This window comes from Agelaius tricolor, unplaced genomic scaffold (assembly GCF_023055355.1).
Source record: "Agelaius tricolor isolate 1412-34295 unplaced genomic scaffold, bAgeTri1.0.p SCAF_2, whole genome shotgun sequence".
NCBI classification, from domain to species: Eukaryota; Metazoa; Chordata; class Aves; order Passeriformes; family Icteridae; genus Agelaius; species Agelaius tricolor.
The window spans coordinates 9,729,846-9,757,024 of record NW_027269262.1 but is presented as its reverse complement, the minus strand read 5'-3'; the positions used below and the strand labels follow the sequence as shown (position 1 = coordinate 9,757,024).

The 27,179-nt window shown below is 43.9% G+C and overlaps 1 protein-coding gene across 1 annotated transcript in view; it reads left to right on the top strand.

Annotated features, from left to right (window-relative positions):
• Positions 1-5,710: 5,710 nt before the first annotated feature.
• Positions 5,711-27,179, top strand: part of BMP6 (bone morphogenetic protein 6) — an 87,561-nt gene continuing 66,092 nt past the window's right edge. Inside the window, exon 1 of the mRNA XM_071452313.1 lies at positions 5,711-6,140. Within this exon, the coding sequence (XP_071308414.1) occupies positions 5,711-6,140 (430 nt within the window). The remainder of the gene's footprint in view (positions 6,141-27,179) is intronic.

Here is a 27,179-nt window from a genome sequence, read left to right as displayed (position 1 = left end):
TTTCCAGCCCCATTCTGTAGTGTTTGGGAGCAATTTTAACAGCTGTTCCTTCCTTAACCATTGTCATTGGTCTTGGTTTTCTGTTTGTTTTTTTTTTTTTTCTTTTTTGACCCAAGGCAGAAGGTGATGGCCAGGCCCTTACATCTCCAATATTTTTTCTGTTGTCTGTATAGAAATGTGCACCTCTGCAGGTGAGACAGCTCAGGTGTTCAGCCCTAGAAAGCAATTGTAGGTGCCTCTCTGCAACACCAGCCACAGAGGGATGTGTGTGCTCAAAGCTGGCAGCAGGACAAGGCAGAGGTGGAAGGGAATTGTTCCAGCAAAGTACACTGCCCTATCCTCCTCTGTTGACAGGGAGCTGGATAGCCAGGGGGATGAACAGCGAGTACCTAAGCACCATGATGTGGGAAATACATCTGGATCCTTTCCTTACCACCTTGAGGTAGAGATTATGCACTGATTCTAGTAACTGGCTAATGCAGAGTGCTGCAAAGTGCCACTTGCTGAAACCAGAGTCTTACAGCTCATTCTCCTGTTATGAGCTAACACCACTGGTGTTCATTTTTTCTAATCAGTATGCCAGAGAACGCTCATGGAGGGACACTGGCTGATAGCTCACCATCTGACACCAGCAGAGGATGGAGTGAGGGCCTCTCCTCCTCTTGTCACCTCTTTTTGCAGCATTCAGGTTCTTGCAGCCAGGTACCTCTCTAGTTTTCATTGTTCATAAGAAATGCAGTTTTCTCTGACATACCACTAATGAAAAATGAAAATAAATGCAAATACCATGAAAATACCCAGAAAAATTATATCAATAATGCAATATATTAATATCTACTTAATTGCTGCAATTTCAGGTCAGATTCCCTTGATACTGTTAACTTCAAGTAAAATTTAAGGCACAATTGTTCATACACAAGTACATCCTTGGTAGGGTGAAGATGGAGGCCAGTATTGGAACAGAGTTGGAATTGTTTGTGAACCCCACACTGGGACTTATTTCACTTTTAACTGTTTGCTTTTGCAGGGATAGCAGTCCAGTTGTGTTATTGAATTGATATTAATAACCATTTTTTAAAGCGTTCTGATCTGGGAAATTACCATTGCATATTTTTAGATCAGATTTCTGAGTAAAGAGAGTAGTGGTTTGCTATGTGCAAATAAGATGATGTTACTATTTTTCAACTGCCTCTACTTGCAGTGGAGAAAGTTCGTTCAGCAAGCAAAAAGAAAAAATTGAGCCTTCATAGCAAATGCTGTTTTTAGCCTGCTCCAATCTTTGAACTAAGGTTATACTCAACCACTCTTTCTCATTGCACAAGCAGACTTTGGAAACCGACACACTAAAATTAGGAGGCATGTTTGCATTTTCAACCTCTCCAAGTGCAGTGCTGCAAATAGTTCATTCCAGCTATGTCATTACTGTACAACATAGGGTTTGGGGTTTTTTTTTAGAAAGCAAATGTCATTACTTACATCTCTTCCACATTACTTAAAAAAACCCACCCACTTTGTTTGGCAAAATGAGTGTGGGGACCGAAGTTGCCCTTACTGCAGTGTCCTTGCTGACCCCATGAGCATAGGAGCCTGTGCTTGTCACAGGCACTTGGTAGCCAGAGGTTCATCTGGGGCAAAGTTGTGTCTTTTCTCTGCTCAGGAGATGGAGAAGGGATGACTAGAATAGTAAGTTCTCCACTCTATTCAACAGTATTTTATTAATCCTGAAAAAAATTTAACTTAATGTGTATCATTCTGCTCGTGTTGTGTAATCCCAGTAGCTGGGACAATTGATGAAGATTTTGCATAGTTCTCCTCATGAGTACAGATGAGGTAGTGTATTTTAAGGCATTGTTATGAAAACTCTATTTTTTTGTTAGTTTGTTCTAGGTTTTTTGTTTGTTTGTTTTGTTGTTTGGTTCTTTTCATTCTGAAGGATTCCAACTAAAGTGAATTACCTCTTTACTCCTTCAGTGCTTCATGTGCCTTGAACTGCTCCTCACAACTTTTGCATAAAACAATGAGGAAACTTAAATAAGTTAAGGAAAGATTTGATAAAAGTAGACAACTGAAAATCCAGTAAATCCTCTCTGACTAGAAACAGGTAGCCCAGCTTTTAATTGCATATAATCTAAACACTGTCACTATCAGAAGAAACTAACAGCTGTAGCTAATCCATGCTGGCCCCATGCCACACCTTGGGATGGGTATTCTGTGGAGTACAGGCTCTGTTCATGGTCACGTATAAACGACTTTCTTCATGAAGCACTGACCATGTGTGGGACTGAATATAGACTAAAGTTTGGCTTAAGGACAGAAAATTACATAAGGATTTGTCTGGGGGAGGGAGGAGACCTTTTTGTATTATATAGAGGGGGTGTTGCTTGTTTTGGTTGGGGGTAGTTGGTTTCTTTTGTTGGTTTCGTTTATTTTGGTTTGATTTTGGTTTTATTTGTTTGTTTGAGAGACAAAGAAATGTTTTATTGCTGACTTGCCAACGAGGGAAACTTCGAGGAACAGACCCGAGTTTCTCCACTTTGCCGCCAGATGTCCGTCATGAGCAGGGAAAGCTGGTGACTTGCACGATACCAAAAAACCTGGACTCGCAGCATTTTTGAAGATCTGACAGCGAAAACTCGAATGAAATTATGTGTTACCATACAGTTTTGGACGGCAGGTATGCTGCAAAGGCTTTTTGGCTGCGAAAAATCCAAAGTCCTGCCGGTAACTCTAAAATCTATGTTTAACTCTTAAAACGTGTGTGTCTCAGCCTGCAGCAGTTGTAGAATACGGAGCCTGTGCTCTCCTTCGGAGAATTAGGTATGCAGCTCTCATCCAAAGTCCTAAAATCCTTTTGGGAAGCTTGCCCTTTCAGATGGCAAAAAATCTGAGAGAGTCACTGCATGTGACCTCTGGAAGGAGACCTAGTCCTTTTCAGCGTCATTGAGCTGCTGAGTGATGCTGTAGCTTTCATAGGTCTGATAGCATTAACTGAATCCCTCAGTAAAGCATTCACATCCACAAGCAGAGGCATTTCCAGGCATAAGCAGTGCACAACTCTAGAAAGCACTACTGGAAAAAAAGTTGGAACACTTAAACTTAATAAGGTACAATAATTTCTTAAGGAGGGCATTACCTCTCCTTAAGCACACGAGGGAAGTACCTCGTGTACTTCCCACCTACACGAGGGAATTTACCTCCAGTAACTTAAAAGGGAAGGTTTGCTGTGTGTCCCTGTCCTCAGACTTCTTTAAACTCAGGTGCCCAAATGCTTCCAACTGTTATAACAGCTGCTGTTTATTGCAGTAACCACTATTTCAGATTAAAACCATAAAGGTTTGATACATGTTTGAGAATCAGAAGAGCAGAAACACCCAAGAGCTGCTCCAGAATTTGGCACTGTCTGTTGCTAAATGTGCACCATCTCTTCCTATCTTTGAGAGAAGCAGGGGACACTTCGGATGGAAGGGTTCATTCTTCAGCAATAACCGTGTAATGGGACATTTCCCTCTCTCATTGTCAAAACAGGAAGCCGAGGCTACAAAGCTCTTCTGGACACCGCGACAGGAGCTACGCCCAAACGAGCTCAGGGACTGGGAAGTGAATGTCTGTGGGAAATGGCTGTTCTCCTCCCCCACCACCTGCGGGAAAAGTACCTGCCTAGGAAACGTCCCTCACTCACCTAAGGGCTCCTGCACTTCCTCCCAACCTCCAGACACCCTTCCTAAGGGGTTGCAAAATGTCCTGCATCCCTCTCAGTTCACGAAGGAGACAGCTTGTGCACCGAGCTCTCTCCTGGGAACCTGGGTTTTCCCAGCAGGATCCCACACTGCCTTACAGGAAGGAAAGGTGTGTTGCTCACCACCTCTCTGGGAGTGAGCCCTAGTCTCATCTAATTAAAAAAAAAAAAAAAAAAAAAAAGCAGCCCCACTGCTCTATGTTGAGAAAAGTGAATAAATGAACCAGCAGTACAAAAATTTCCCTGGGCATTGCCTTCTTGAGTCCTTCCTGGGAAACACAGACCTCTTTCATGAAGGTAGTGGGATCCACTACACCAAAAGGAACCTGTTGGGTCTGTGCTGTCCCATGCAACCCCATTTTCAAATTCTGAGTATCTTCACAATCTGGGAAAAAAAAAAAAAGACAGTTGCAAAAGCAACTTGTACTCCTCCCTCCCACCCCCACGACTGTATGCTCAAATCTCCTAATTAATACCCTTTTTCCTATCAAAACAAGTTTTTAAATATCCAGCATTACAGTATTCCTTGACTGGTGCAGTTAAAGCACACATCTGTAACCTTGCTTTCAGAGACGTGAAGGCTCAGTGTAACCTCCACTTCTGAAAATACTGTATTCTGCCTTGAATATTCTCAGCTGTGTCTCTGGGAAGCTGAATATGAGCTTATTGCCAGATTCTGATTCTAATGAAGTTAATGGAAATTTTGCCAGTGACTTCAAATGGTCCAGATATTATTCTCAGGCCAACTCCTATGAAATTATCCCAGTTCAAACCTAGAGCAATTGCACTGATTTCAGTGAGACTAGACTGGCTTTACTCATCCAGTCTGAGGAAGATCCATGAAGTCAGAAATCAGGGTATGGAAGAGCTGCCTCTCACTCAACCAAACTGCTGTTATTGGAGTGTTGGATGGTGTTTGGGTTTTGGTGTTTTTTGGTTTTTTTCACTCTTTGATGAAAGTGATGAAATCAGAGCTGCAGCATTACTGTAGGAGGGGGTATGTTAATTTCTGGTAGCATAGCCTGCTCCACAGGATGCAGACTGATACTCCATCAATCAGGGCTGGCGTGGGGTACCTGGGTAGTCTCAGCCATGTACCACAGTTTCACGTTCAGTTCTCCAAGATACTCCAGGGGAAAAAAAAAAAAAAAAAATCTGTGGAGTATGTCGTAACCTGCTAAAATAAACCGTAACGCTTATTCACATTTAGAAAACTCCACCTATTTTCAGGACAAATAGCCAACACCCGCTGGGGGCAGGAAGGGTGGCCGAAACCCTTCCTTTAACAAGAAACAAGCCGGCAGAGTCTAGCGGCAGAGGCGGCAGGAGCCGCAGCTCGGCGGAGCGCCGCTCCAGCGCAGCGAGCCCGCGACACCCGACGGGGCCGGCGCTTCTCAACCTGCTGCTGCTGCTGCTGCTCCGCCGCCCCCGCCCCGCCCGTCCGCCCCCGCGGGGCCGCGCTACCTGGGCCCGCTCCCCGCCCCGGAGGAGCGGCCGCCCGCCCCGCCGAGAGGCGGGCGCGCTGCTGATTTGCCTTCGCTGGCAGCAGCCGCGCTCCGGCCAGCCCGCGGGGACCGGGGCTGCAGCCGCAGGAGCCGCTCGCTCGCCCTCTGCCTCCCTTGCTCCCTAGCAGCGAGAAAAGTTTTGCGGCTCTTCACCCTGCTCCTTCTCCCTCCGTCCGCAGCCCCCGCGGCCCGGCGCGGATCCCCCGGGCAGGGGCATGGCGCGCTGAGCGGCCGCAGCGGGCCGGGGGCGGCCCCGCCGCACCTGAGCGGCGTTGGGCGCGGGGGGCTCCGCAGCGCGCTGCCCCGCGGGCGGCCATGCGCGGCGGCGAGCGCTGAGCCCCCCCGGCCTGGCCGCCCCCCGCCGGCCCGGGCCGAACCCGCCGCGGGGGGGCAGGGCTGGAGGGCGGCGGGCAGCCCGCGGGGACAGCGCGGAGCGGGGACGTCGCCTGCCTGCGCCCGGCCGAGCGCCATGCCGCGCCGGCTGGCCTGGCTGTGCTGCTGCTGGGCGCTGCTGAGCGGCGCCTGCCGCCCCGCCGAGCCCGCGCTGCCCGCCGAGGGTGGGGAGCCGCCGCCGCCCGCCGCCGCCGGCTCGGGCTTCCTCTACCGGCGGCTGAAGTCGCACGAGAAGCGGGAGATGCAGCGGGAGATCCTTTCGGTGCTGGGGCTGCCCCACCGGCCCCGGCCGCTGCCGCGGGAGCCGCCGGCCCCGCCGCCGGGACGGCTGAGAGCGGCACCGCGCTTCATGCTGGACCTCTACCACTCCCTGGCCGAGGGCGCGGAGGGCAGCGCGGGCGCGGAGAGCGGGGGCCGCCCGCCGACCCCTGCCCCGCCGCTGCCCAGCCCGCAGGACAGCGCCTTCCTCAACGACGCCGACATGGTCATGAGCTTCGTCAACCTGGGTGAGTGAGGGAAGGAGGGAGTCCTGGGATGCGCGGAGCCCACCCAGCCACTCGCCCGTCCGTCTGTCCGCCCCGCGGACATCCCTGGTCCGGGCAGGGGGGACGCGCGGCCGCTCCCCGGTGGGGTGCCACGGGGTCGGGGCTTTCCCGGCTGGGACCCACCAGGGGACTGCGCGGGTTTCGGCCAGGAGGGCAGCTCACTTTGGGGAAGGGCAAAACCTCTCGCAAGCAGTCAAAAAAGAATGTACCCCAGCATGCAAAACCTTGGGGGGAGGGACTGAGAGGAAGGAAGAAAAAAAAGAATAATTTTTTGTTTTAGTAGTCCTTGTTCTGATGGTAGCCTGTAGTAGTTCAGAATTAAGCACACCTTCTGCTGCTTCTTGGGTAGCAGAGCTGGAGTCATGCCGGAGTACAGGTTGCACTTACTCTATGCAAGGTCCAGCAGCACAGACATGCCGGACTGAAGACTCTGGGCTTGAACAAAGCATAGCCACACTACTTCATAGTGTCCTCATCTTCTCATTTTTAAATATTTTTTGTTTGTTTTTATTTTTAGGGGTCAGAGCTAGTGTGGTGGTGAATATGTGTACTACTCTGTGTAGGTTATTCTGGTGATTGAGCACAGGAACGCAAAAAAAGTCTGTGTCATGTGGAAATCTTAAATTAAGTTTTGTTAGACGTCAACCTGCTCTTCAAACAAATCATCCTGTCAGCGATGTGAAGGGCTCTGAGGCAGGCATTGCAGTGGGAAAATCATTAAGTTTTTTACTTAGAGGAGCTCTTAGTACTATGCAATTGTAAGGAAACAGTGTAATTAGATTCAGCCTAATGTGGAGAATGAAAATATTTCAGTTGGCAAATAACAGTTCCTTTTTTTAGGGAATTCCTGTGAAGCTCAAGTGTCTTAGCCAGTCAGCTGAAGACTTTGCCTTTTTACTTGTGCTGCCAGAGCTGTGTGCCAGAACTACAACAGCTTGTCTTGTTTAAAAAAAAAAACAAAAACAAACCAAACTGAATTTGTTGTATGTTTACTCGTTTAGAGCAGTGCTATGTCACTGCAGCAGGAAATTTCTCGGAGCTCTCAGTGCTGGTACAGGTGTTCAATAGCTTTGTGCCATGTTCTGTTCATCTAGAACAAGAGCTGATTAATTTTTGTACCTGATGGAAATCACGTGGTAAGTCAGAAGAGTTGCAAATAGTTGTTAAAGGATTTGTTTGCATTGAAACTGAGGCAGCCACAACTCGTAAGGGTACAGTTGAGCTGCCGTAGGTGCTCAGACCTTCCAGGAGCCTGGAGCCCTGGTGTCTCCTTGTACTGCAGGTGTGTAGCTGTCAGGGTCTCATCTGCCTTGTTTTAAGTCAGCTCAGGGAGGTTTAGGTGGTGTTGCCATCTCAGAGCTCAGATATATTGAGACATCCTGAAATTGTCCATCGATGAAACTGGCATGGTCTGTGGTCTCAGCTCAGAAGCTGAGATCTGGGAAATACTGTACAGGCTTTAAATCCAAAGGGCACCTGTTTTTCTTCCCTCCCAGCCTCCCCAAACCTCTCTGTCCTTTGAATACACAGAGCTGCTGTCCCTGTTATTTGCCTTGTGGACTTTCAGGACCTATACTTAGAGCTGTGAGTTTAAGAAGTGTGGTGCTGACTGTAGTTGTCTATAAGCAACCCCCATGTCACATTGCACTTGAGGGATGGGAAACAAGGTGCCTGCGAGGGGCCAGGTAGTTTCCTAAAGACCTGAATTCAGGGATAAGTGTGAGCATGTGGTGTTTAAGAAGGTAATTAGCTGTTTGTAAAGCACCAGGACAATATTATTAGATGGTATAATCTGAAAGTATGTGTTTCTTTTGAAATCAACCCCTTCCACTCATATGATTCAAATCAGTTCTGAGAATTTGGATCTAGACCCTTCTGTAACAACAACGAAAATTATTCATGTAATGTAGTAAAATAGTGCAATTGAAATGCTAGTTATGTGTCTCAGGAAGCATGAATCAACTGTAGAAATTTCTCATCAACTTCCAAATCCCAAGTCATAAACCATAATGTCATTTAACGTGATTGTTTGTTACCAGAGTGCTGACAAATCGATGGGCTGGGACTGAACAGCTGTTTGGCTGTTTTCTGTGGCTTCTCTGACATACCAGGGATTTTTTGGGGTCTTTCACCTGTGTATTGACATTTTCTTTTCCATTTAACGGTAATTCAGATCGCAAAACTAGAGGAAGCCTAAGGTTATATTCCAATATAGAAACAAAAGATTTGATGGGAGAAAGCCACCTTGTAATCTGTCAAAGCAGCTTATTAGATGAAGCATTAAATGCAGCAAAAGATGGTGGGTTCACAGCAGAAAGGGAAGAATTCTTGATTTCAAGCACACTGACTAATCCAATGAAGTACATGTCAAACAACCCTGAAAACTCACAGCTGGAGTCTGCTTATAAGTGGACACTGCCAGAATTATTTTAGTTGGGGCTTTCTGCATGTGGCCATATATACAGTTACTTCTGTTCAGTTAAAACTGACTTCTGAAGAACTTTATGTTCAATCTTAAAGACTTCCCATTCCATTATTGAAGAGGCAACTACTAAAGAGATGTGAGGGGCCCTTGCTGTTCTCTCAGGGTGAGGAGTGTATGGTATCACCTGGATATGCAGGTGAATGTGGCTGTGTGAGTGTCAAGTCAGTGTGGGTGACCTGCCTGCAGGTGCTGATGCTGCTTCTGCTGCAGCTCAGAGCCAGACAAAAGTTTGATGCATCTTGTTGTGCTGGAAAGCCATCATCTAGGTCAGCTGTGCAGAGGAGCTCTACTTTGTCATGAAAGTTTGCAGGTGTTGATGTGCTTATAAAAGTGCATTTAATTTTTCCAGCCCTGTAGCCCAAAAAGAGTCACTAGCTTGTAGTCATTGCTGATTTTAAACATGCAGGGCTCCAGCCCTTCCTGACCAACCTACATCCTTCAGTCTGGGGACACAGCAGATGTGTTTTCTCTCTGAGGAAGGCTGTGTTTCCATATGTGCTTGGGGTGTGAGTCCTCTGTGCAAAGGTCTTGCAAAGCTGAGGGACTTTGGTGAGGTCTTGGATTATTCAGGCAGTGCAGGCTTGTCCCAGCCTCAAAGGTGATAGTGTTCTTGGAGATAGTTTCTATTTTGTTTTGGTTTTTTTTTTTTTTAAAGTGAAACAGGAAGGTCACAGAAGTGTGGAGGTTCTTCACACACTGGGAGTTGCTGTCTTACAGGGAGGACAAGAAATATCAGTCTTTGAAATGGGGAATCTGGGATTTATCTTGCTTACCTGGTGGTGTCTGTATTGTGGTGTGGGCAATGATTCCCAGAGTGACTGATTATAGGGGAGCTTAGTATGTCCAGGGTTTCTAGGAGACGCTTAGCACTTAGTTTTATGAAAAAAACTGCACCTGGACAGCCGTATCAGGGAGGAGAAATATTTTTTTGTTCCCATTATAAGCAAAATCACATGAAATATAAACCAGTTCAGATAATTCAGATAATAAATTTAATCTATCAGGTTACATACCAAAACATAATTTGACAGAAAACATAACCTGACCTTGGTAAATCTAGTCCTTTTTCGGCAAGATGATCCTAGAAGTGTCTGTTTTGGGTGTTTTCATTAGGATGAAGCATCTGACAAGTGCCTGTTTCTTTTCATTTCACACATAGGAAGTCTGGATAGCCAGCACAGATGGAAATATCTGCATGGATTCACTGAAGAAGCAGGGTACCAAATTCCTGTGCTGTGGAAATGGCTGTAGAGCAGGGCTGTGGGGCTGGGGTGGGGGAATGCATTGTGGGCCAGCAGTTGTCTTTGTGAAACTGTTCAGCTCTTCTTGTAGGAACAGCCTTGATATAAATATGTGGCATGTCTTGACACGGTAGTGTTGGGAGAATAACATCTATTAATGTTTCCTATCTGGAAAATGTACCTTCCTCATGGCACGAGATAAGGTTATCTCCTCTTGGCAGAACAGCCCAGGCTTGGTATGGAGATACTTCTTGAGGCAGTGATGCTGGATTGACAGCTTGACCCCAGTGTTCTCAGGCACATCAGTGCTGATGTGAAGGAGATCTGTGCTGCATCCTCTGTTTCACCAGCTGGTGTCTTCAGAGTAGTGCATGCTGTGTGAAGCAGCAGAAAACAAGGCTCTCAAAGACTTTGCTACTTTAATGACATCCAGAATTATTTGTGTATCATGAAGAGTGCTGTGAAGCAATCCTGTGTTAGAACATGGTCTTCACCCATGTCTTCCTATCCTGGCATCCACACTGAGAGGAAAAAAGCCATGCACTTCCTACAATCAAACCTAAGGAATTCAGTGGCAGTCTGAGTTTCTGCTGTGACCCAAATCTGGGGCTGTTGATAGATGTGCAGGAAAAGTCTGAACCCATCAAACCTGCCAGAGATAAGGATCATAAAAAGTGTGCTTTGGGGTGTGGTACCTGGTTATTCAGCATTGTGGCTTTTTTTTTGTAGCAGACTAGCAGCACTGATTCACTGTGTGACTACTTTTGGAGAGAGATTTTCCCTTTTATCATAAGACCCACAGATCCCTTGGGAGGGCTTCATGCAAAAGGTTGAGGGGAAGCTCACCTTTTGCCAGCCAGTCCTGCAGTCAGCCCTGAAGCTTCAACACTATTTGAATTGGGGTTGGGGTGGAAAGACTCTTCTTCTATTTTTGAATCTCCAAACTCCAGGCAGTCCCCATCTTCCCTGCAAGACTTCAAGTGTCAGCTGGGGCAAGGGTGCTCCCTTTCAGTGCAAGGAAGTTGCTTGGAGGTAGATATAAGACTTGTTGTACAAATGCACTCTCTTTCTCCTTGCCTATAAAGCAGCACCTTATGGATGTGATGTCTTACAAACAGGCTTTTCATCTTTTTGGCAGTGGTTACCTACCAGATTTCCTTCTAGGAACGGTCTTGCCCAAATCCATAGCACCTCAGGTGCAAGCAATATGCCTTTGTTCTGCACAGCTTTTCACGAGAGGGAAGCAGTGCTCCAACATCCTTACATGTGTTTCTAAAGCAGGTGAGTTTTTTCATCTGAAGGATTTGATCAGCCCACCTGCCTTTTTCCCAGCACCGTGCTTGCTGTTGGGAGATACAAAATTAGGCAACCAAGATGTCTCAGGGATGTTGCGTGATTGGATTGATGGGACCATACCATTCATACTGTCATCCCATCTGTTTGTACTCTTGGCCACGTGTTGTAAAGGTCAAGACATCAACTCAGAGGGAATAACTGGAGTGTGTGATGCTGCAGATCTGGCTGTGCTGCCAGCTGGCTGTGTACAGCCTCACTTGCTCGGCATGTGAGCAGTGTCCTCCACGTGTGTCCAGAGCAGGCCAATACTAGAAATCATTAAGCTGATGATGGGAATGAGTTTACTGACTTCTGCCAAGCCTTGTATAGTGGGCTTTGATGCCAAGACAGATTCCCAAGTGCTGAAGAACAGCCTTATATTTGCTGTTCAACTGATGCAGCTCGAGATCCCCATTTATGTAATCTCCTTGGAGTAGCTGCTGCTTGCAAGCTGCCTGCTAGTGCGGAACTGCCTGACAACACTGTTAAAGAAAGGGCAAATGGTCTTTTAGAAGTCCTCAGCTCCTCTGGACTTGGAATTTGAGGGACCGTAGTCATCCTTCTGCCTTAGGCTAGGAGCCCTGGAAGATGTGTGGCTCCTGGAAATGCTGCTCTTCAAAACCTGTACTGTTGAAATGAGTGGAGAGTCATGTTCATGTAAGCAATTTATCCAAGTCTGATTGTCATCTGGACTAAGCTACTGGGAGCAGACAGTGTGACATTAGTGGGATTATTCTCTGTCTTGTGAAAGCTTTTCAGAGCTTCAAAATTTACAGTCTTAGACTTCAACATTTCACACAAATTTTTCTTCCAGCAACAACAATAACAACAGCAATTTATTGTAATTTAAAAAGCTAGTATTGCCAAACCAGTCTTGATTACTTCAAGCCAAATTTTTTATCTGTATATAAATGAAAAGTTGCATTTTGAATTAGAAACCCAGGTGTGGGTCTGGTGAGGTTTTTTTGTGGTTATTTTTAATTTTTTTTTTTTAAATAAAAGCAGAACTTCCTAGTTCTTTCCCTCAGAAAAAAAAAAAAATTGAAGCTAAACCACTTTTTATAAAAAGGTTTTCTCTTGGCAATTTTTTTCCAGCTCAACATGGCTTTAGCAGAAAATCACTTGGGCAGCTGTCATGGATGTCTTGTGCTGAGCTCCTGCTGGGACTGCTTGCTGCAGGCTTGTACCTCTGCCAAGGAGCTGTGGATCCTTGCTGGGTCTAGCCCGGTGCATTGCAGTGGTTACACTCTCTTTTGTAGTTTTAAATATAAACTTCTAAGCAGTGTTTGTGATTTAGGAGGAAGGAAGGTGGTGTTTAGACTTTCCATGCCATGGAGCCACGATTCTTTTTAGGTCATCTTGCCTCATTGCTAACTTGTAGGGGGTTAGAGGAAGGTATGATTTACTTGGGACATAAACAGTCCCATTGTGTGTTTCTGCTGTATCCCAGCAGATGCACAGCTATGCTGTAAGGTACAGCCCACCTCCTAATAATTTAACATTTCCACTTGACCATTTATATAGAAGTGTGAAGCAAAGAGCAAGCACTATTGCCCAAAAGGAAAAATGGCTCATGGGTGAGAGATTCCCATTTGTTACAGCAAGTATCAGACCTCAGAGCCTGGGAGATGGAGGTTAAGGACTGGGAAACTGTCTGCTGCCCACCTGATTCTTGGAGACTAGTTTTGGGTCATACCTAGATTCCCTGTTTGAAGCAGCAGTTTTAAACTCAAAGAGGGTAGGTTTAGATTGGACAGAAGGCAGAAGTTTTTCCAACAGCAGTAGTGGGACACTGAAACATGTTCCCCAGAAGAGCTGTGGATGCCCCATCCATGGAGCTGTTCAAAGTCAGGTTGGATGGGGCTTTGAGCAATCTGTTTTACTGAACAATGTTCCTGCCCATGGCAGGGGTTGATCTGGATGACTTCTGAAGATCCATTCTAGCCCAAATTGCCTGGAATTCTAAGTGGGAATTGGGAAGGCCTTTCAGACTGGGATTCTGTAGCTATGGTATGCAGAGGGTGAGGAGACATGCCTGAAAACATTCAGTGAGTTGTTTCTTTCCACCTTTTTTTCAGTCGTGGCTGGCAGGGGATGAGGAGTGGTGCCTTCTGCAGCCCTTGCAGCAGGGGTGGCTGGCAGCAGCATCTAAAGGGCCTGGTGCTTTGCACCCAGAGCAGCTCCCACACAGGGGCTCTGGGAAGGGCATGTGGCTGCAGCTGCTGCAGGGCTGCTGCAGGAGAAAAAAGCTTAATTAAAGAAGCTGAGTCCCTGTGGGATTGCAGGAGTGTTTAATACCTCGTAATGGACTTTGATTCCTAAAAACTGCTGTGGATTGGGGTTGGCATTTCCTGAACTTTCAGTTACTTAAGAAACAGTCTTGTAGTGTTGGGTAGAGTTTTGGAATGGATTTTTTTGTTTGTTTGCGTTTTGGGTTGGTTGGTTTTTTTTGGTGATGTAATGAGATTTTTTTTTTTTTGTTTTGTTTTTAAGGGCACAAAGATTTTGACAGCGCTGCTTTCAGCTCTTTTTATTTTACGTAGCAGTGTTCATCATAGCACAATGACAGAATTGAATCAGTGGTAGCAACAGTGGGAACTTTTGGCAAAAAAGGATAATGTAGACAGAGCCGAAGTGTTCTGCTAACTAAAACAGTAGCTGTATTTTTCAGAGAGCTAGACATGACTGTTTTGATCCAATGTGGTGTTAATCACAAGAATACATAACTGCTTTCCTGTGAACTTTCCCCTTAAAAATATCCAATGATATCACCTGATGTTTTGCACTAATGCTCAGTATAACCAGAATTTAGAACAGCTGGCTCCATATAAACTTGGAACATTCTTAGGTCAAATATTAGTGTATAAATAAAAACATTTTGAAAATGAAAACAGAAGCACAGTATTGGAAATATACTGAATGTGCAGATGTACTTCATGGCTTGAATAGCTTTACAAATTAAACAAGACAGTGTTAACACTTGTTCTGAAGAGTCAAATTTCCTGATAGTAAATGAGGGAGTGTTTTCAAACAGTATTCCAAAGATGTGTTATTCCATGTATGTTAATGGTTGTCTGCAGTGTGAGAAATGTATGAATTGGCTGTTTGAAACACTGTTCTAACGAATTTATATTTGTTCAACCCAAAATCTTGTCAAATGGAGATCTGCAGTTTCTTTTATCAAGTGCAGGCTATAAAATGTGCCATGTTTAAAGCATGCACAGGGATGTTTACGTTGAAGTGTACTGCTGCAGCTTTCTTATCTTGTCGCTCACCTCATCACGTTCACGTGGCATGTATGGTCAAGGTATTAGACACTCTGTTTGTACAAGGGCTGAAGGGTGACATAATGTCTATTGAAGCACAAGTGTTAGGCTCCACACCAGGCAACAAAGAGCACTTAAAATATGAGAACAGATTAGAACTCATGAGCAGGGTCTGATAATTTCACACACAAGCCAAGAGGTGTTGGAGGGAGGAAAGGGTCAACAGCTATGGTGTGAAACAGATGTGCCTCCTTGCATCCTTGTCTCTCCTGGGCTTTCCAGACCACTTGAGAGAGAAAACCAGAAGAGTAAAGCTCTTAGCAGTCAATTCCAGTCTTTTTATGGGGAATAAAATTATCCAAATAAGTTGGAAAATGAGGTTTAACTGTAACTAATGCGTACAACATGCAAAAGACTTGTCTGCCTCTGTCTTTGTAAACTCTGTAATAATACAAAGCTGTTTGAACATGAACACTTGCTGCAGCCTAACTTCCATATTTTTCAAACTGCTTTAAAATATCTGGATAAAGGTATTCTGTATCAGGGATTAAAGAAGTGGTCACAGCTTTAATTCCTCATGGCACAGAGGTGCAAGCTCCCTCTTTCAGTCCAAATTCAGATGAGCAGAGGTAGAGGCAGCAGTCTTTAATTGCCAGATGCTCTGCAGGAAAACAGGAGGAAGCATTTCCTATGTCACTTACCATGGGCTTCCCATTCATGTTTCTTCGCTGCTTTTGGCCACGTTGGTGGTGTGCTGCAGGAAGAGGCCTTACACACTTTTAATGTACCTGAGTCTTCATAATGATGCCAGGCTTGGTTCTTCAAAACTTTTGTATGCAAACAGGGAGAGGCTTCTCTGCAAGTCTTGACATGTGTGTGCAATTTTGATGCAAAAAAGTAGGAGGATAGTTCTAAAATTTAAGCCTGGTTTGAAATTCATGTTTTAATATCTACACAAAGATTTGATTCACAAGTACAGAATCCAGGTGCTCAACTTAAATGATGAAGGTTGGCAAAGAAGCCCTTCATTTTAGAAAAGCAGCAGCCTCTCTTGCCCACAAACCGTCATCTTGAGACATCATTTCAAGCATGCAGACCTTTTTGCTTAATTATTGTAACATCAAACATCTTTGACATGAAAGGGACCAAGCAGTGGCTGTGCAAGATAATGACTTGTTTATAAAAATAATTTAAACAACATATGAAAAGGATAAACATGCACGTTCTGCCAAAATTCACTGTATGTTCTGCAGGCTTTGGCGATTGTGAATCTCTTGGCTTGCTCTTTCAATTTTTTTTTTTATTTTTTAGATTTTTTTTTTAACCCACAAAAAAAAGGCAGAGGGGGAATGGAATGAAGAGAAATGAAGGGAGACTTTAAAAAAAAAAGAGTTCTTATATTTAAGGAAGTTCCAACTTATTATGCTATGGAAGATAGCTGGAGAGAAAATACATTTGTTTAACATACTACAGTAGATTTTCTCTTTGAGATGTCTGTGTCTTGTCTCTTGCATGTGATAGTTTTTACACTTTAATGATTGTAGCAGCTGTCCTGTCCAAAAATGTTCCATTCTGCAGGATATGTAATGCTCGTTACTTGCTAGACAACATCAAGATACTACTCTGTCTCTTACTCAGAACCTCAAAACACTTCATAAGCATTTAACTCTCACAGTGTGCTCTGACAAATGCAAGTCACTCTATACTGATTTTCCAAATAACTAAGCTGAGGCCCAGGGGGTTATGACTGGACCAGGGCTTTGATGAGATCCCTGAAATTCTTGCTTCTGGTCCTGCAGTCTCACCTGTTTTACTGACCTGGCCAGTCCTCCAGTGGCTCATGGAGCCAGCGGAACAAGAGGGTCTTATCTGGTGAAACCTGGCTTTTCTCAGGTGGCAGCATGAATCTGCTGGAGCCTACAGGTTCTCACTTGGCTTAGGCTTTAATTCTTCCTGCTTGTGAACCTTGCTCATCAGAGTTGCACAGTCTGTGCCTTCTGCAGCTATGCTCCATTAGGGACATGGCTCTTCAGACATGCTTGCCAACAGCTGAACATAGGAGAGATGAAAGAGGTCACAGGCTAGCACGTTTCATTTGAAACTATTGGGGTGCCTAATAAAGGTTTGGTTGACTTTTGATAAAGCCCATGCTGCAGGAAAGCTAATAGTAGATGTTCTTCCGAGTTAACTGGCAGTTTTGTTGAGAAACTCCCCATAAAAATGCAGTGTAACAGCTGAAGTTGGTATAATGACTCCTTTATGTTTCAGAAGCTATTGGGATTGGGTCTGCCTGATACTGTTGCTATCTCTAGCCTCGGTAAAAGCAATTTTATGGGGTCCCAAAACAGTCTGTTGCTTCTGGCAGCCGGAGAGCTGGCAGCTCTGATTCACTGAGGCTTGAAGAGATAGTTCATTAATTCATGGCACTTTCCAGAATAAACATGGCAAACCTCCTCTGAAATAACAGATGGTAAATCCTCCTTGTCACTCAAGACTGCACATTTGTCTTCAGAAGGGGGCTGTGAAAGAAGCTGTCCATATCCTAATGAATGAAAAATAAATAGAAGAAGAACTGTGCATTGTGTTCTACTTGACATGGTGAAGCTCCGGGGTGGAATAACAACAAACCTTTCCTCCCATCTTAGCCCTGTTAATTGTGCACTGAAACCAGTCAATGCCCACTGGGCAGGCTCTCAGATGGCATAAACTATCATAGCTCTCTGCCAGGGATCCCTGGTGGGAAGGACAGCACTTCTTGCTCCTTCTTTGACTCTTTTTGGAAAGGTAGGTGTCACCATCTCTCAGATCCAGGTCCTCAGGGATGGGACCTCTGGTCTCTCTGTGCCAGGAGACTTGTGAAGGTTGCTGCAAGCCGGGGCTGCTTGGAGCGCACAGATGTTTTGTGCAGCTTGTTATTTTCTATGTTGGAGGTTATGAGTCAGAATACTGTTACCAAAATGTTTATGTGAAATCATTTCTGAGTCATATATTTGCATCATATACAACCTGTCTGACAATCAAAACATTCAGCACTCGGCTAATGATTATACTAAGTTTTCCAACACTCTGCTCCAACATAACATAATTACACAGCAGAGTGCAATATATTACTTTGACAAGGTTCTTCATGCATCTTATGATGTCAGAACATCATCATTGCTATTATTTTAAATTATCAGAGTTTGTTGCATGAAACAAAGTTAAAAATAGTGAGAGGCAGTTCCTCAGAAATAAAATGCCATGCAAATATTCCTGGCATTTTCAGTCCCCGAAAAAACATATTTCAAGAACTTGCATAGTACTTTTAACTTTATTCTCTCCAGAGAGGTGCTCGATCAGGACTTATTGGTTTAATTGAAAGATTAGCTGTGGATATTTGCCTAAAGAAATTGTTTGGTGCCTGTGGGACTGTTTGGTAGTTTCTCTAAAATACTTTTTTAAAGATAGAACCAGAGTATTTTTAGCAGCATTAAGTCTCCAAACTACAGTTTAATGCACTTTATGTTTGTCTCTTGTGTGAGTTCTAACATAAATAAGAATTGCTTACAAACGTATTCTGAATAACTAGGGCGAACATTTGAAATTACACTTCAGGTGTGTGAGAACTCGGCAGGTGTGTTTGCCACAATGTTCCAGTGATTTCAGTAACTCCTCTTGAACAGTTTTTTCTAGAGCAGGATGGGAAAAACTGAAGTCCCCCCACCTCTGTGCTAAGGTAATGGTCAAGGAGGGAAGAGAAAAGGGCATAGGGGCAAAGGGCTGCTCTTTTGTTCATTTTGAAATACATGTTCATGAAAAAGCACATGAATGTTCAAATGGAAAATGATGTTAGGGCTGACTTATCTGAATCTGGTTTACAGTCTTTTGGAGTTGGCTTTGGGAGCTCGATTATAAGTGTGAAGGGCACAGGCAGGTCCCTTTAAATATAAAATATTTTTCCATTTCATCGCTCTTACTGAGCTAGCAAAGTGCAGGATGGATTATGATGAAATTCTTTATGTTCCTAGTGAAAAAAAAGTATGGACAATACAGTAGTGGACTTTCCTGGCTACAAGTGACTGGGCTGTGCTTAGTAATTAGGGAGCCCACATTTGGCGCAATAAAAGCATCCCTGTGTAGTATTAGTGAGCACCATCCTTGCTTATGCACTCTCCTTGGCCAGCGTCAGTGGCAAATACATAATTGGTCTATGAGGACCAATATATTGTGAAGTGTAGTGGAAAATGCCAAAATAAAATTTCAGTTGGATGAAGTCCATTTGTCCTGTGCTAATTTCTAGCCCTGTAAACAAACACAGCTGCTGAACGTAGAATCAGTGCTCAGAGTGGTTAAAAACAGTGATGCATTGCTAGTGAGATCACAGCAGAAAAAAATATGTAACACATGAGGCTGCAGTAAGGATCAAGACTATCCTCAGCTCTGAATAATTGTTTCTGTTCATCTATTTATGATGCTTAGAATGTAAAGATTACTGTTGATTGTCAGACCATTCAGCTGGGCCAGAGTATTAAGTATTGATGAGCCAGTTGTCATGAACTTTTGCAAAAGAGTGAATTGGCCACCAGAGGCTTGATGAATTTATATGTATTTATTTTATATTTCTTTCTTTTATATAAATATATCACCCCTTGGGTTATCTGGGCTTTGTTGTTATTTGTTTATATATATGAAGGATCCATGCAGGTAGCTTTGCCTGTCACTTCATCTTAATTAAAATGTCTTTAGAAGTACTGCAATACTGAACAAGGAACGTGAGACTTCAAACATTAGAAATCTCAGGGTCAAGCCTGCTAGGTCATTGGCAAAGTAGCAGCACTTACACTGTAATTTGTCTCATGGCCCAGTTATATGTTTTGACATCTCTGAGCTGACTAATTGCTCTGGGGGAAAAAAAAAAAAAGACTTTTGGTTACTGTAGTAGAGAAGTTTCCAACCTCTTCTGTCCATCAAATCCATTATCTAGGGACTGCTGCATGGTCATCCCCAGAGCTAGCAGAGTAGGGCAGTTTTGAACAGCAGTTTTAAAGTTTTGGACGTTTAATAGCCATTTTGGGGCTTTGACTTGTGGTTGGTGTGTCATTCCATGCTCCTGCACAGAACAGGTTGGTGCCACCCTCTTCAGAAGCCTCCTGGGGCTTGAGGAATAATTGGGTGTTCGCGTTTCTGTGTGCTGGACTTGTGCCGTCATGGATTTTGTCATGTCTGCAGAACACCACTGGGGTCCATCGGTGGCCTGGGTTCTGGAAACTCTCCTAGCCCCTACCCCAGCTCAACTGCAGGCTGGCATGGAGCATTTAAATCTCAAACTGTCAGTCTGGCACGTTCCATAAACACTAAATTGACTCAGAGTGGCTAGGTCTAGTGCTATAAAACATACCGTTCAGGTATTATTGCCAAGGAAAAAAAATTACCTGTAAATAGCAGACTTATAGCATAGGGGCTTATTTCTGTGCTTATGCTTTTTACATTTCCATTTTTGCACCAGCTTGGCAAGAAGTTAACTTAAATGTCAAAACTATTTTTATGTAAATATATGCATTATTGAATCTCTTACTCATAAAGCAAATAGTACTTTAAAACCACACAAAACAGTTGAAGCTATATATATTTTCTCACTACTGAATTTGGCTTTTAATAACTTGGAGTGAACTGTCCAAAATAAAGTTAGGAATCAAGGGCACTTTATTTTCCAGCTAGCAACATATGTATTCTTGGCTTTGCACTGTACCAATTTGAGATGGAAGAAAACCTGGATTTGTACTACAGATCCTCTCAGCAATCAAGAGAGAAATATCATAGTTAAATAAACTCATTATTTTAAAATTAAAATTTTCTAAAACTGTATGAAGCTACAAAAAATATGAAGGACTATTAAGAGACTGTGGAGGCTTTGATATAAGACAGTGGTTTTCTAATGTGTTTCTCCTGCTGGAAGTGCAGCCTTTTGCCAGACTCAGAGGCAGCAGTTACCCAGAGAAGAGATTTCACTGCTCCTATTTGAGGAGTAAGGACAGCAAAATTTGCCCTCAGCACGTACAGACAAAACCTCAGCTGAGGTTAGGGATTGTGTCGTAAGCCTAGGTCGTAGTGGCCTGGAAGGAGACGCTGCTGTCCTTTGTGGGTTTCATGGTTTGTCTCCATGTCATGGATTTTCTTGCCCCACTACCCTCTTGCCTGTGGGAAGCTACTCAAGATTGGTTCTGGATGCCAAAGATAAGGTGGGAAAACCAGATCAGGAAGTCATGCAGACAAGAGCTTGGTGCTGAAGAATACATGGCTGGTGCTCTGCCGCAGTGTCCTGGTGGGATCCACCTTGTTGCTGTCTTACTGCTCCCTGCCACAAGCTCAGTGTCAGAGCCACTGTAGCAGAGGTCTCCACTGGTTTTGCCTTGCCCTCTGCTGCAGCAGGAATTCTTGAGCATGTGGGTGTGTTCAGGCGAACTGGGATGCGAAGAAGCAAGAGAGAATAAGAGGGGCATCCTCAGCAGAATTGCATGTCATCTGCCATCCTAGATTTCAATTCAAGCTTTTAGGTTAATTATCCAGCAATTCAGATGATTTCTGGCTGGGTTGCAGGGTATTTGCCTGCCACTGTGTGTGGCATGAAGGGCACACATTGCTACTTATGCCCTTTCTTGTTTAATAAACCCAAGCTGTACTCGAGGAGGAAAAAAAATGTTGGAGTGCTTTCTGGGGCAGCTGAGCTGTGAAAACTGCTTTGGTTATCTGAGGCTGAAGTACATGTGAAGTACAACTGGGGAAGACCCCTGAAAAAAGCCAGCCCCTGGGATGTTGGGTACAATCACAAACAAAATATGGAAGACGCCACCAGAGCTGTAGTAAATGCAGCAGCTGGTCATGGGTGGGTCATGTCCAGCAGATCATGTGGGCTGGCCATGCATGCCTGATTTCAGGGGCATGAAGGAGAGGAGAAACTCTGGAGAAGGAGGAATGAACTGGACGAGAGAGAGGGTCATGGCTCTTGCCTGTGCAGGCAAGTGAATTTGAAGGATGGTGAGTAAGAGATTCTGGTTTTCTAAAAATAATGCTTTCCACTGACTGAAACTACAGCTCTTGCTGATGCATCTTTTGATTATTTTACCTCTTATTCTATCTTTCCTAGTTTGCATGATTCAGACTTATGTAAACAGTAGTAATGGTGCCTCACTGCGGTGAGAGCAGTGCTGTGTGACACAGACAAGGCTCACAGGGCAGGACATCTGTCCTGAATGCCTTTTTGTCCAAGAGATCCCCTGTGCATCCTCAAGCAGCTGCTGGAGTGAGGGGTCAGATATCTCTGTTTGGTGGTGCCCAGAAGAGAAGTCTAGGGAAAATGATGCTGCTTTCTTTTCTTGCAATATCCTCTCCTACAAAATTTCATCATAATGAGTTTTGTTCTTTCTCGTTAAATGCAGTGTTGTGTGAAAAGGCTGCTGAGATGCTTTGGGTTGCCTTTAAACACAAGCCTTAAGGAAAAATTGAGACAACAGATGAGTAAAGTGGTAGTGGTTTAACTTGAGCTGTAAATACTATTTTCCTTTTAAAATATGTTTTTGGAAGGTGAGAGGAAACCAATTATGATCGAGTTTAAAGCAAGTAGACTGTTCCTTTATTTGACTGAGATGTGTGGTTCATCTTGAGTGGCTTTTTCTTAGTTTTTAAGTCATTCTGCTTGTGTTGCATTAATTCCCTGAGCTTATTTTGTTAACCTTGCCACCTGAATAAATTAAGCACGTGTCTTCATGTGGTGTTTCCTTAATTAAGTACCTGCTGGTCACAGTTGGGACACCTGTATTTGCATCTGCTTCTTTGTGTGGCCAGAGGACAATTAATGCTGCAGGTTTTTTTCCCAGCCTTCGAAAACTTTTTTTGTGTATTGTGCAAATTATGTTAAATCATTCAATGTCCTGTTTTTCCATCACTCCAGCATTTCTTTATGTGCTTGGAGTGCAGAGGTAGTAAGCTAGAGTACAACAGTTAGTACTTTCATTAGCAGTGGTGGTGTACACAAAAAGCCCAAGTCTTAACTAGGAATGTAAATTCATGTTAGGACTAGCAAGGATCCTCAGAGCTATTGAAGACAAAGATGTTGTAGGCATTTTGTCCAGCAAGCTCCACAGAAATCCATTCCAGTTTTCCTCCATGTCTCGCAGGTCACAGAACTCCTGCCAGCTGCCCTGGAAAAAAAAAAAAAGTAGGAGTGAAAAAGTGAAAAGCAGCACCTGCAGCTGTAAGCTGCTGGGGAAGATGTGCTGGGAGCAGGAGAGCTCTGCAGTGTCACTGGTGTCCTGCATGCTCACACCAGTGCAGCAGCTGTTAGATGGTGTTCCCAGGTGGATATGAACGTTCTCAGTGTTACAGAGGGAAGAGAAAATACCTAACATGCAAACTCCTCATGCTGCTTTGATTTGAGGAAAATTTCATCACTGGTGCTAGCCTGAGCATGTGAGAGATTGTCAGTAAGTCAGTGATGGGGTCTGAGCAGGCTCTTGGCCCTTTTCCTGTGGTCCTGTGAAGAAGCATCAGGTATTGATTGACCCAAAGTAGAGGCACTGAGGCTCTTCAGCTTGGGTCAATCAGTACCTGATACTTCTTCACAGGACCACAGGAAAAGGCTCAGATTGTTGATGTAAGTCAGGAAATGTGGGACTGATACAGTGTAACTATGGGCCAGATGAGCATGGGAAAAAGAATGATCTCCTCCCACTTCATTGGGCTCTAGCAGTACTGACAAATTTGACACCTCTGTCCTCATTTCCCAAGTTTCAAGTTCCTGTTTCAGAAGCTGCAGGAGCAGTGGTTAAGTAGGACAAAGCACACCCCATCTCTTCTCCCAGTTTTTCATGTGGATGTGTGCATGCTGTGCTCACATGCTCTTCTCCTCCTCTCAGCTTTCTATGTAAAAGAAAATCTAAAGTTTGCAGTGCAAAGGTGTTGGATGTGGCTTGTGAGAGATGTGAAACAAAGGTACTGTGTATTGTCTGCAGGGGGAAGGATCTGCTAGTTGAAATTTGGCTTTTTGTTCTGACTTGTGACATCTATATTTGTGAAACAATACAGGCATTACTATTGGTAGGAGCAATAGTATATAATAATGTTCAGTGAATGCCCAAGACATGAGTGTTGGTTTAGATAAAGCTTGACTTTATATGCTTCTTGGGTATTTGATGGAGAACAGCCTCAAAGATCTCCAACTCTATGCAAAATTATTTTGAGTGGTATGTGGCCAGTAGGTACCCTGCGTGAGAGTAACTGGTGTGTCAGGAAAATGACACAGCTTCATGCTAGTGGTGGGAACAGCCCTGGAGTTTAACTGAACAGCATTTTTACAGATTGTCTCTTGGAATGCAATCAGCAAGCAGTAAGGATTGTTAAATAGATACAAAATTCAAGTGACTTTACTCTTAATAAAGAAACAGTTAAATAAATATTTCAAAAAAACAGTGAAGTCAAATTGCAATAAATGTTATTATTTAGTGCACTTTTAAGGCCCCAGAGCAGGAATATATCTGCATTCAGGAAAGCACTTAAGCACATGCTTTCCTGAATAGAGACAGTCTAAGGCTTATACTTAAGTGCTTTCCTGAATGTGGGCCAAAGCCTCCTAAGAGTTTATTTTAAAGACACTCTGCCCTTAATTAAAACACTTGGTCAAATGTAACAATTAGGTGTCAGCTTGCTTATTGTCACACAGCAACTTTCTGTAACAGCAGGCGGTAGCGCTCTGCAATGACTGTGGCCAGGAAGCAAAGACTACTTCATCAGTTGACACTGTGAGATGAAACTCAATTTTTATGGGCCTCCCAATAGTTCCCTCTGGCAAGTGCTGGAAATCTAAAATAAATTGAAGAGCTCTGCCAAGAAGTGGCCCAAAACTGTTTACAGGGTCTCCAGTGGAACCAGGCTGAGCTCAAGGCTTCTCCCCACCACAGCACTGCTGAGCATCACTGGAGCTCTTGCTGGAGCCACCAGTACTTGTGGCTAGACCTCAGTCGTTCTGCCAGGTGTTCTGTTCTGTTTATTCAGACATTAAATTTTTATTTGATCATTCCTCACAAGCATCCAGTTGTTCTTTTTTCTCACTCAGGTGGCTGGGAGCCAGTTGTGCTAATGGCACTATCAGATGTGCTGGAAAGTGGAGTCATTGCAATGCTGCTCCTCCCCTGATCCAGGGTCCTGGCTGGCTCTGAAATGTAGATGAAGCACTGTTGGCTCCTCCTGCCCTTCCCTGCATTGCTTCCCACCTGGAGGAGCAAGAGTTGCCAAAGTAGTTAAGAAGCTGCCTTGCTGGGAGGGACAGGTGTGACCTGGTCACACTAGTAATTGTGAAAATGAAGTTGTTCTGGAAGAGGTTGTCAAGGAGTCCTTGTTCCCCAAGGAGGTGCCCTTCAAGCATCTCCTGAGGTGTCAGGAAACACGAAAAAGTAAGGATTTATTCTAGTACCTTGGAGGCAGATAAGTAACTTGGATTTCCATGCGGAGCTCACCTCAGGTCCCATACTTGGGACATCCCTTTCCAGAAGCCATTTTGGTGAAGTGCTGGAAGTGGTGTTGGATTCCTGCCTTGTAGCAGCCTCAGCTGTCCTATGAATGAGGAAATTCACCCTTTGGTTTTCCTGAGGAGTTGGACTTTATGTTTAAAGTGTGTATGGTTTGAAAGCCTGTTGCATTTTCTTTCCCTCATTTTAGGCTTAGTATGCCTGCCCTTTAGCTCATAACCAAAGCAGTTCAGTGTCTTCCCCACTTCTGCTGTCCTTTTAAGTTGACTCTTGTTACAATGGTTGCCCTGTCTCTCTTATTTTTATATTCTTTGCTACAAATTTGTGATCTGTAATTGTGGGATAGCTCACAGCAATCCAAGCTGTTGCCTTTTTGTCTATGGTTCTTCTGAAGAAAAAAACCTGCATAGAATTTTCATCAGGTTGCAGTAACCTTGATTTTTACATCAGCATTTAATTTCTGATGTCTAGGGATGTTAGATGTGGGAAGGATTTAAAAGGTGAGGTGGAAGCAAGTCTATGCCACATTCAAAACTGCTCCTGAAAGATTTTCCCACGCTAAACGTCACACATAGTTGTCCCTTTCTCGTCCTTTTGGATGTGGTTTCAACTTGAGCTTAGGAGGACCTAAAGCTTGCTCCTGGCTCTTCCTGGAAAAGAGGCAAAGAGCAAAGGAGAAAATATTTTTTTTTGGAAAAAGGTGAAGAAGGAGGTAAGATTTGGTAAACAAAGACTGAAAAATGCATCCCCGATAGGTTGAATTTTCCACTTGATGGAGAATGTGCCAGAGTTCTACAATGAAATACATAATGTGTTTCCTCTGCCTCTTCCCATTGTAAAACTTGAGAGTCATGGCATATTAACCAAAACCAGATACATCCATTGAGTTTCCATACTCTGAAGCAGTATAGGGTGGAGTGAAGCTAGTATTAATAGGTCTATTCATCACAATAAATGTTCCTGGTAGATGTGGGTGGTTCAGACTCAGTGAAGAAATGGCTCAGAAGTGATCAGTCTCCACCCAGAGAAGCAGGAATTTTTAGCAGGGAGTGTCCCACATACCGGTAATAAAAAATGATGCCTAACTGAAAAGTCTTTGCTTGAAGAGTTTTATTTTAAATTCAGGTGACCTGAGGTTTCATTACCACCAAGAGTCATTCTGGTTCCCCTGCTGTTTCCTAACGCAACTTGCTAATACTTGGTCCGTGCTCCATAGGTAAATCTGCATTTGATTAAGAGCTGGCTTTGGGCTGTCGTCTTCTCACTTCTGTCCCAACATGCCATAAAAAGCCCTATAAAATATGGAGGTTCTCAAGGGATTTGGCGTCTGCAGCGCTGACTGACACGAAACCAGCATTTTTGTGAATTTGTGTCATTATGTAAGTTGTACATTCTCTTCAGAAATTTATCTATTTATTCATGGGTTTAATTGCTATTTCTTTTACAGCAAGACTTGGAGTTTGTAATGAGAAGTCTGTGCTGGGCGTTGTACCAATACATAACAGAGAAGGCAGCTCTGCCCTTGACTGCTAAGAGGACATGATGGATGACAGGAATAACAAAAGGGGTGGAGGACAGAGTAGCAAAATGCTCAGAGATGAACAGAAAAGTACGTGTTTACCCACATTAAATAAATTATTTGAAATACAGTTGTTATGTATCAATATGCAGGAATATGCATTTTACAGTATTTCATATCACATTTAGAGATTTACATGGTTTTTTAATCTTTAAGGAAAACTAAGGATTGTACAAAGTTTATTTCTATACAGGCAGAGTAGTCTTCTGTACCTAATCTTGCTTCCATGTCCCTGGGAGGCATGTGTACATGGAAATCATTTTTAGGCTGGTGCAGCTGAAACGGAAAATGAGACATCAGTGGTGCCTGGGTTTTTAACTTGGATATCTGCTCATAAATGGATGTTTTGAACTCTCTGCTTGATGGAGAGCAGAGGGATCATTTCTGATGTTGAGTGATGGACCTGTATTGATGGTTGGTCTCAGCAGAATATTCAGAATCACTTTTGGAGAACAGCATGTAGGGGATTGAGTCAGGTAACTGAACAGGAGAAAAGCAAGCAAATTTCTATTTCAGTGCAAAGCCCAAAGATGGACAGAAAGGAATCTTTCCCCTTGAAGGTATTTTTTTTGGAGGATAGCAAGAGTTTGTATAG